At 41.1% G+C, this 11019-nt stretch overlaps 1 protein-coding gene across 2 annotated transcripts in view; it reads left to right on the top strand.

The window, feature by feature from the left end:
- LOC119736382 (neutral alpha-glucosidase AB-like) overlaps nucleotides 1-10213 on the top strand; it is a 29008-nt gene extending 18795 nt beyond the window's left edge. Inside the window, exons 16-26 of one of the 2 annotated variants that reach the window (XM_038210407.1) lie at nucleotides 109-205; nucleotides 1495-1596; nucleotides 2113-2171; nucleotides 3370-3554; nucleotides 3948-4012; nucleotides 5033-5109; nucleotides 5864-5938; nucleotides 6628-6741; nucleotides 7389-7498; nucleotides 8290-8393; nucleotides 9424-10213. In XM_038210407.1, coding sequence (XP_038066335.1) covers nucleotides 109-205; nucleotides 1495-1596; nucleotides 2113-2171; nucleotides 3370-3554; nucleotides 3948-4012; nucleotides 5033-5109; nucleotides 5864-5938; nucleotides 6628-6741; nucleotides 7389-7498; nucleotides 8290-8393; nucleotides 9424-9536 — 1101 coding nt within the window. In that variant the 3' untranslated portion in view covers nucleotides 9537-10213. The remainder of the gene's footprint in view (nucleotides 1-108; nucleotides 206-1494; nucleotides 1597-2112; nucleotides 2172-3369; nucleotides 3555-3947; nucleotides 4013-5032; nucleotides 5110-5863; nucleotides 5939-6627; nucleotides 6742-7388; nucleotides 7499-8289; nucleotides 8394-9423) is intronic. The other variant, XM_038210400.1, reaches the window with a different exon arrangement.
- The last annotated feature ends 806 nt before the right edge of the window (nucleotides 10214-11019 follow it).

Raw genomic sequence — 11019 nt, forward strand, 5'->3', positions numbered from 1 at the left:
GCCTTGTAGATAGCTCACTTGGTATATTACTGGTACGATGCTCCAAATTTTGTAGGTCGAGCTCAATCACATATTAAATTAGTTTACATTTATGATTTGTTTTTGAAGCACATGGCAACTGTGGATGGTCAGCACAAACGATCCAATGGGAAGGAACGATCGTTCGTCTTGTCAAGGGCATTCTTTACTGGAAGCCAAAAGTATGGTAAGAAATCATTCTTTTGCAAAGAATCTTTATGCCAAGTACAATAAGGTTTGGAGTATTTATCATTGACTGTCAGTCAATTGCTAGTCTGTAAAGATGTTTCCTCAGATATAAAACATTTTCAATTCTTTCGGAAAACCTAGTGTTGATTTTTCAAACAATTGCATATATCACTGGCATAAATTTGTGCCGGTATGAACTACTGTGTGTTCACTGTAGCGTTGTACTGCATACCTTCAATAATGTATTCATAAATTTCAAATGGTTTTTTGACAGTATGTTTACATAATCAAACAAGTGCGAGTGCACAATAAGCTCTGGGGAAAAATGCGACTATATGGAACACCATACTTTTCGTCAATGTTCATTTTTCCCTTCTAGATACCGTCCAACCACTACACAAAATACCACATGACTATAACAATCCTACACATATCTTGCCTTCGTTTACACAATTTTCATATACAACTTCTCAAATTGTGACAAACAATTTTTAGAGCGCATTTACAGACAACGGCATGGCATTTGCTCAATTTTTGTAAAATATTTTTGGTCGATTTTTCGGCGACTGAACGACCGACACCAAAGTGACTTGTAGAAGCTACTGCCAGAGCTTGAAAAAAAATGATGGACAAGCATATTAGAAGATAATAATACTTTAATACCATGTTGCAAGAGCCAAAATCTATACATTTCTCGTATCATATCGTTCTGTTTCTCTGTATTGTTGGAACCTTGTTCAACCTGGTAATATTGTAGTTACTTTGAATACTGCACAGTTTTGGTTTTGGATGGGTTTAGAAAAGTTCTTAGCAAAAAAAGCCCTGGATTTAAAGGCCTGTAGGATCAGTTGCTCTTATTCTGAATTCAGAAGTAACCAGCAAAGTATTATCAAAAAGCTTATTTGCATGAAAGATTGTACTGGTACTAAACACCCTGTGAAATTATTCCGTCTGGCTTGCTGTCATTTAGAAGAAATCAAGAAATGTATGCGATTTTCAACGATCAGTCATTTGACCGATCGTTGGAAATATAGAGTTGTATTGATGAAATAATATTTCGTGATCAAAAGTTCGTGAGTGATTTCTCACCGTTTTCTCGAAAAGTGTGATATCCACTCAGCTGAAACTCCAACAGGTTTAATAGTTTTGAACATTCTTCTTTGGATTTTGAGTGGTGTTATTATTGGAAACGAACACAATGAATGAAAAGCAAATGATCCTATATGCCTGATCAGTGTGGATAAAGTAACTCCTTGCCTCCTCATTACCATTTCCTTTCTGTTGCAGGTGCTATCTGGACCGGTGACAATGAGGCAAGTTGGGAGCACCTCAAGATTAGCATGCCCATGTTGCTGTCTATCAGCGTAGCTGGTATCCCATTCATAGGCGGTAAGCAAAAATGAAACGCTGCAACAATTCTTCGTAAACCATTTTGCTTTTTGCATCTCACTTTAACGAGCTGTTATATACTAGTGTTGCTGTGCGAGATCACAATCCGACATAAAAAAAAAGACAAATTGTAAGAGAACATGATTCTGAAAGCTGTTTTTGGAGAAGTTTTACAAAGCCACATTGAATTGAAGCCATTTGAGACACATGAAGAAAGTGACAGTATTTTTATCCCATTCTGGGGAACCCATGGATCACAAAGTTCAAACCTGTTTTCAAAAGCCAGTTAGAGAAGGAGCGAACAGTTTTATTATTGTAATCTACTGAAAGTTAGGAAAATTGATTGTTCTACCAGATAAATTTACAAATTGATTTTAACTTTAATATAAAATATAATTAAGAAGAATTGAAATGGACCTTCTGTCCATGTTTTTGAACAAGTTTTGTTTTGAAGGATTTTGCTGTTCTTTTCTTTAATAATCTTTTTTTTTTTGCCATCTCACTTTTGACCAATAGCTGATGTGGGAGGTTTCTTCAAGAACCCGGAACCAGAACTACTGACCAGATGGTACCAGGTAAGTGGAAATAGTCCAACATCTGGACAAGAATGCCAAGACCCTACATGTTAAGGAACTCTCAGATGAATAATAAGCCTCCAGACTCCAAACCATTTGTACCAATGGACCCTTCCTGCCTGTCCATCAAATATTGGGTATGGACCATTTCAGGCGATTCACAGTGCAGTGCGCCACCAAGAGTTTGCTGTGGAGAGTCCATTTTTCAAGTGTACAGTCGACAGAACACTGCCGTTTGAATGAGTGTCAGTAAACAACTTGAGCAAATTTGTTATAGATTAGGGCATAGCATTCCACCGCCTTATAAAAAACCACCATATTGATAAAAAGAAAAGAAAAGGGCAAACAGATACTCAAATCATACGCTTACGAAACTACTGACCGGAAAAACTAAAAATTTCAAATGTCCCGTACTGTGAATTGTCGACCATTTCCTACAATACACTGGGAAAATGAACTCTCAAACTCTTGGTGGTGCAATGCATTGTGAAACTGCGCTGTGGTTCTTGTTAGAGGGGCTGGGGTTTGGCTAGGATATTCATGGTCGATAGTTAAACGCAGGTAAAAGGGACACTCAGCACATTATTTGGCTATGTTTGAATGAGGAACTTGTAAAATGTTCGACCAAAAAATGTTGGAGAATTAAAAAATTAATCAAATCAAACTTTAATAAAGAGCACAATCTTCAAGGGGAGGGTTTTAAGCTATTTCACCCTAACTCCCTAGTCCTTTTTGCTAGGATGTAGCCTCAATCCTGGAAACTCCTCCGATTGGCCTCGTGGAAAAATAGCATAGCCTCAATACTGCAACTTCCTCCATTATTTCTTGAATATGGTCCGTGGAGGGGTGACCACTGCCTGAATCCTGCAAAATCCTGCGGCAGTGACTGTCAGTATGTTGAGACTTGGCCAGTGACATCCTGGAATAGTACGGAGGATTTCAAGCATAATCCAGGCCTGTATTTATGCACGGCCGAGCAAAAACAACACAAGGTCCGGCCCGAGACCTTGACAAAGTGCAACCTACGAAATCAGTTACGCACTTTTGCCATTTAACCTCAATCCTCCAAATTCCTCCACTTTGTCAAAGAGGATTTTGAAGGATGCAGGGCGGTTAGGGTTAAAAAAGAAACAGGTGAATAAGGTGTGATTGATAAGACTGTTGAAACCTAAATTGTTCTTTTCCTTCCTCACACCAGGCTGCTGCTTTCCAACCATTCTTCCGAGCCCACGCCCATCTTGACACCAAGCGGCGCGAGCCTTGGCTCCTCCCACCCAACATGATGGACATTGTGAGGACCGCGATCCGAACCCGCTACGCCTTGCTGCCGTTCTGGTACACGGCGTTCTACAAGGCGTCCAAAACGGGCATCCCTGTGATGAGGTGAGCACAATGCTATGTTGTTACTACATAAATGCTCAATTTTATCCGTACCCTTCTCAAAAGTGGAAAAAAGGCTTGGGAAACTCAAACAATCGCTTGTCCTCATATGGTTCATGAATATGTATAAGATGTAACAATGTCAGATCTTTGAAATGTCGGGAGAACACAGAATTGTGATGAGTTTAACAAAAACACTTTGTGTCACTGGAAGGACATACTATCAAATGATATCTTGAAACAATACTCTTATTGCCTGGGACAAAGAGGTCAAAAGCAACACTTTCTTTCTCATTCAGTGTCTGAATTTTTTCAACACACTTCTCCCCACTTGCTAATTCATTTCATCTGATAAAGATTAAGGATCTGTACTTCTTATTACCCAATTCTTTCTAGACCGATGTGGCAGGGATTTCCTGATGATGAAGAGACCTTTGCCATGGAGGACCAGTTCATGATAGGTAGGCTGATTTTGTTTAGTCATTCTTAAGAAGAATTTTCAAGTTCTCACTACCGTCTAGCAGGCCTAGAATTTCATTCTGTTAGGAGCAAGGTAATATTCCATTTGGAAAGGGCTCTTGTGGTTTAATTGACGGCAGAATACAGCAAAAGTAGAGGGGGCACTTCAGAATCAACAGCTCTGAAATGTACCAGCTGGGAAACATTTTCAAAACCGGGTTTGGGGGTTGTTTTTCATCGGACATTGTCATGGATATTAAAGGTACAGTCCATCATTTGCAGGTATCCAAAAAGTAACTGACGTAATTATTGTTGAAAAGCGTACTTGGTTTATAGATAGTAATGGCACTATAAACTCCCTGTGAAATTATTCTCTCTGGCCAGCTGTTATTTTGAAGAAATTGCAAGAAGGCCATTTCCTAAAGACACATCGTTGGAAATTTCCGTTAGTAGTTTGTGATTCGGCAAAGCACAAGCAAGCGTTGACACGACACGCGTGCGCGTGGTTCCTGTAATTCGTCGGTTCAGAGTGCGACATCGCGTAGCTGTTACCGGCTCAGTGAGAACGTGTCCCAGACGCTGAATTCAGGCCCAGTTCAAAACGTGACTCGGCAACTTTTGATTTGAAATTGAGATCCGAGAATATTGTTTTCTGCGAACACACAGCATTCACTGAACTGAAACTTCATCAGGTTAGTTGTTCGGCACCCTTCTTTAGATTTTGAGCACGTTTGTTGCTTCAAACGAACAAAATGCAGAAATTACAAATGATGGACTTTAAACCAAAGTTAAGGGATTCCCATCTGACATTGTCATGAATAAAATGTATTACCTCCACATTGTTATTGCGAAACTTGAGGAGTCCCACAGGTGAATACAAGCATGTGTGTATGGATTGATAGATTCATTGTTTCTCTACTTTTACCTTAAAATAATTTGTCTATTGTCAACCGTGTATAGCTTTTGTAGTTTTCCTTTTAGTAAATGTTTTCCCAATTGTGTCCTTGTTTTCCCTCCTGAAGGTGATTCCCTGCTTGTTAAGCCTGTGACTGACAAAGGCGCCACCTCTGTCAGTGTTTACTTCCCGGGCCAAGACATGGTAAGAATAATCAATCCTTATCATAGTATACAAGAAAGTCCTTACAACGAGAGAGCATTAAAAAATTGGAATGTTGCTGCTTTTTCCAGATTGTTCCTTAAGGAACATTGCACAATTGGAGTGTCATGGCCTACCGCACCGGACCCATGCTCTGGTGTTTCAGAGGCAGCAGAATGTGGGTTGGAGCCCGGGTCTGGACACTTGTGCCCTTAAGCAAGGCACTTCACCATTATTGCTTATTTCTTCGGATAGGACGTAAAGCCATAGGTCCCGTGTGTTGTGTAATGCATGTAAAAGAACCCAGTAACACTTATCGCTAAGAGAAGGGGTTTGCCCCAGTGTTTCTGGCCTCCTCTTAAAACTCCCCTGCGGAGTTCTTAGGAGAAGAACCAACTAAGTACCAAGTACAATTCGGATTGGTGCAAGAAGTGTTTTAGATGTGTTCCCTGTTGGAAACTGGGCTTATACTAATATCAAGTGTGGATGTCTGTTCTACACAAGTTTTTTAGAAAACACAAATGGCCTTTTTGATTTTATTAACACTTTGACTGCTGCACAGGAATATTTTCGGGATTGCTTTACACCCCGGCCATGCCAGCAGGTTCTATGCCCGAGTATACTCGGGCATAGCACCTGCCGGGGTGTAAAGCTATCCCGAGTATATTCGGGCGCAGCAGTCAAAGTGTTAAATGGCAGGAATGAAATTTTGTTGAACGGAATTGCATTGAAGAAAATTTCACCCGTTTTTCTACAGGTCTGGTATGATGTCAACACGGTTCAGAAATACACGGGTGCCAGTACACAGTCTGTCTACGTCAATCTGGAAAAGGTATGCGCAGGCTTATGACCAGATCCCGAATGGTCCATTGGGCCAAGGTTTAGAGGATATTTGATGGGCCTGTGACCCTCTTGTGCCAATGGAGCTACTGTACTAAGCAGAAAATAGTTAATAGCAAAGTTCCTAGCTCAGCAAAGATCAGCTCCATTGAAGAGTCGCCCCAATTTTTAGCATTGCGGACATTTCTGCTCATAACCTGCTTTTGCTTATCGAAATGTTTCTGTCAGGGTTGAGATTTGTCCGGATTTTTCCTGATTTCAGCTATATTTCCCTGGATTTTAGGATTTTTAAAGAATCTCTTTTGAAATCTGGAATTTGTGAGATTTTACCATAAACTTGTTTTTACCTAAGTAAGATTTGAGGCTTTGCATGGTGGAGATACTAATGAATGAAAGGTTTGCAGAAACGTCATGTGGGAATTTCTACTTAAAAGTTTATACAGAACAAAAGAAATGGTTAGGTGCCGTGTACTACTGTGACCCATGTTACTCTGGGCCCTCCGCAACCCTGAAACACTCTGTTGATTATACTGTGGATTTTTCAGTTTCCCTTAAACTCACCTCTGTTCTATTTGCGCTTAGCCAATTTCTTTGATTATTAGCAGCTACATGATATACCCCCTGGCATATAGCCATAGAGCTGGAATAATATTCCTTTGATTTGCTCTTCTTGTCTACCAGATCCCCGTCTACCAGCGTGGAGGCACCATCATCCCCCGCAAGGAGCGAGTCCGTCGCTGCTCGGCCCTGGGTCTGGACGATCCTTACACGCTCATCGTTGCCTTGGATACTAAGGTAAACATTACAATGGGTTTTAGGTTTTGTTTTGCAGTAGCACCATGTGGTAATAACTTCTGTCGCTCAGTAGATATTTAGTTCTGATAAGAACTTGCCCTGTTATATGTCTCCAAACTGGAGACATACGTGTTAAAGATTTTCACTGCACTTCTTTGCTGAACATTTTTGAAAAAAACCCACAAAAACACAGAGAGAACTCTTATGGAGTTTCACTTCGCTTCTTTGAGAGGGCATGCCTTATATCTCCAAGACCAAAATGGTCGGAGATTACACGTTGGATGATGATAATCCCGAATGTTGAAGAAGTTTTTAGAAAGAAACAATTAGATGGAAATTCTGACAATGAAATGTGGGGTCAATTTCTCCGCTGTCCGGCCGCCATATTTGTCCGTTTCTTGGAATGAACAACGCAAGCGTGTGACGTATTTCCACCAGTGACTCTGCTCCAAGAGCAGGGTCTGTGGTGGCTGACCCAGGTGAGCCCCAAGAATGATGTCAGAGCTAAATAAACGGCACGGGCTAAACCGAGTCAACCCCGGTGAGCTAATCGAACGCATCCCTTGTACAATGTAGTACGGGCGATAATGATTTAAGTTCTAATTTGAATGAATTTTAACACTGGACGTTTGTTTGATGCTTTACAGCAACAGGCATCTGGGCAGCTTTACATGGATGATGGACATTCCTTCGACTTCCAATCAGGTCTCTACCAGTACAAACAAATCACCTTCCAAAACAATGTCATTCAATCAAGGTAAGTACCCAAAGGAGCTGGGATTAACTGTCAATTTTGCTGGTACCCAGTGCCCACAAATCCAAGTGTCTTGGTACGGGCTAAATTTTGAAGTGCACTCATTGGCTGAGTTTGGGTCTCTGGCAGGTTTTTTTCTTAACTGATTTCATTGGGGTTTGGCAAGTGCTTTGGAAAATGAACACAATTATTGTGCGGCATTCTGGTAAAATGAGATGAAACTGGGCACCGACTGAAGTGGAGAAAAATGCAAACAACTGAATGGGGGTGATTTTGCTTGTTTTTTTTTTTTTAATTTTCAATTTAATTGATTTTTGTAATCTTTGAAGTGTCAACTACACATATTGTAAAAAAAGGAGTATAAAAATTGTTGAATAAAAGTGTTTTTAGGGAAAAACAATTGACATCTCTCCTTTTCATGACTGTATTAAAATCAGTCGAAACTAACCCTAACTCACTAGGGTGATTTACTAGGAACTTTCCTCATCCTTGCAAATCCCAACACCATAATGGTAAACTGTGCACCTAAACAGTTGGACTCTGTTTATTTGTGGTATGCCTAATCCCACGTAAAGCATAGTCAGTTTACCAGTGCAGTGCTCATCCTAACAGATTCCAACAAACCCTGGTGTTGGAGTTTGGCTGGTTGGGGATCGTTAGGGTTAAAGGTCATTTTCTCAGTATTTCACCTTTTTGGCATCGATAAACGCAAGCTTTAAACAGCCGTAACTTGTCAACGGAATGTCCGATTGAAGTTGCACTGATACAACTCAATGTATTTCACCACTGTTCAGGTCCATAGACATGAATGGAAGGTACCAGACTAAATCCTGGTTGGAGAGAGTGGTGGTTATAGGACTGGAAAAATCACCAAGTTCTATTGAACTATCTGGAGATTGTAAGTACTTTTTCCTTGCTTGTAAAGTTAACACTTTGGTCACCGTAGCGCCCCAAACTGCCCTGCCTATTACTCCCTGTAGCGCCCCAAACTGCCCCGCCAATTACTCACTGTAGCGCCCAGAACTGCCCTGCCTATTACTCCCTGTAGCGCCCCAAACCGCCCTGCCTATTACTCACTGTAGCGCCCAAAACCGCTGCCTATTACTCACTGTACCACCCAAAACCTCCCTACCTATTACTCACTGCAGTGCCCCAGACCGCCCTGCCTATTACTCACTGTAGCGCCCGAAACCTCCCTATTTACTCACTGTAGCGCCCAAAACCTCCCTATTACTCACTGAAGCGCCCACACCGCCCTGCCTATTACTCACTGTAGCGCCCAAAACTGCCCTGCCTGTTACTCACTGTAGCACCCAAAACCACCCTGCCTATTACTCCCTGTAGCGCCCAAAACCGCCCTGCCTATTACTCCCTGTAGCGCCTGAAACCGCCCTGCCAATTACTCACTGAAGCGCCTGAAACCGCCTTGCCTATTACTCACTGTACCACCCAAAACCTCCCTGCCTATTACTCACTGCAGTGCCCCAGACCGCCCTGCCTATTACTCACTGTAGCGCCCAAAACTGCCCTGCCTATTACTCCCTGTAACACCCAAAACCTCCCTGCCTGTTACTCACTGTAGCACCCAAAACCGCCCTGCCTATTACTCACTGTAGCGCCCGAAACCTCCCTATTACTCACTGAAGCGCCCAAACCGCCCTGCCTATTACTCACTGTAACACCCAAAACCTCCCTACCTGAAAATATGCTTCAGCCGAGACGACATCACAGTTCTTCTTCTCAATATTAATGGAAATATAATTTATTTTCACAAAAACCAATTTTAGCAGTTCGGAGACTGAAAAATAAGACTGACACACAAGGGTCTATTTCAAAAACCGATAACTTGGGCACTTGAACTGTTTAGGACAATTTTAAAAATCTGAATTATATGTAAATTATTTTTCAATGTCTTCATTTCTTTGCAGTTATATCAACCCACAATGTGGAGTTTAGCTTTAACGAAGAGAACAAAGTACTCGTTATAAGGAAACCGGAAGTCAACATGGGCATCGACTGGGTCATGGCATTCAAGAAATAAACCAGATCTTATTTATTCCGCTCAGTTCTTCAATAGTACCCAGAACAGTCTCGGTAGAGTGCAAATGTTTTCTAGCCAAACACCCATTTAAAATAGTTGTTCCAAATTTGCGCCCTTTATACAAAAAGCATTAGATGTGACTCAGCACAGACCCAACTAGATTCTGGTTTCGAGATAAACACCGCAAAAAAAATGGTTTCGAGATAAACACCGCAAAAAAGAAAGTCCACACGCATTGGAGGAGTCATAATTTTGAATCTGATCGTCTTATGATGACGTCATTTATATAGACCTTTGGGGAATGTTATCTACATTTCGATACCCTGTTTGCTACCAAAGAGTACAAATTGTCCAAGATTGACAAGGGTTTATAAAAATTATGCAGTTTCTAAAGTGTAGATTTAACAATTACGCGAGGAGAAATTGCTTAACGCAAACACACATGTCCGTAATTTGCCCCTGTGGACTGCACAGTGCCATAATAAAGCGCAGGTAATTCAATTTCGCACGCTCCCATGCATACAAGAACTGTGCGATCGGTATTCCCTGCCGTTCGTTTCGGGCAGTGTGACATAATTGTCATGCAGCACTTTCCATTCCTGTACTCTTTAAATTTGCAACTTTTCAAACAGCGTCATTTTTCATAAACCGCTGTCAATCTTGGACGATTTACATTCTTTGGTAGCAAACGGGGTATCAAATGTAGCTAACAACATTCCCCAAAGCTCTATATGAATGACGTTATCATAAGACGATCAGATTCAACATTGTGATAACAGTAGTGCTGTACAAAACATGTACATTTTCCGAATAATTTTATATTTGATTACGGTAGTTTAATATTTTCATGAGCTAAACCTGTTTGTCCACGGATGGCGTTATTCCATCCGTTTGACTGAGCTCCGGAGCTTGATTTGAAGACAATTTTAGTGTCCATCATGAAAATAACACAATCAGACTATTAAAGACTAAGGCCCAAAAAAAAGGTCTCCGGTTTCTGGTATGCGCGCGTGTCGCCGTAGCCATGCGCGTCGGCAAAATGAAAAAGGGTTTTTTTCAATGAAAGATGATGTCTCAAAACCGCCAAACTCACTGGTTTGACTGGAATCCTGCTGCTGCACAATTTTAACGGTTTTTAGATTGGGTTATGGTCGAGAATAAGCTTTATGTGGCCTCACTGGTCTCCCATATATTTGCACTAAGTTTTAATAGTCGGGCACCATTTGCAGTCATCAGCCGACATTTGAAGCAAAAAAATCAGGTAAAAAAAAAAAAAAAGCCGCGTTGCCGCACCACTTTTTGGGCAAGCTCCATACCAGAAACCGGAGACTTTTTTTTTTGGCCTAAGGGGTGTTTTACATGTATATATCATTTTAAAACCAAAGTAAACCCTAGCCCATTGGGCGTGGTGTGCCTTTAAATTCATTTGATATGTTAGCATGTAAAAACAAAAACCGCCAGTATTTTAATACACCCAAGCTAG

The sequence above is a fragment of the Patiria miniata genome, unplaced genomic scaffold (genome assembly GCF_015706575.1).
Source record: "Patiria miniata isolate m_02_andy unplaced genomic scaffold, ASM1570657v1 HiC_scaffold_10, whole genome shotgun sequence".
Classification (NCBI taxonomy): domain Eukaryota; kingdom Metazoa; phylum Echinodermata; class Asteroidea; order Valvatida; family Asterinidae; genus Patiria; species Patiria miniata.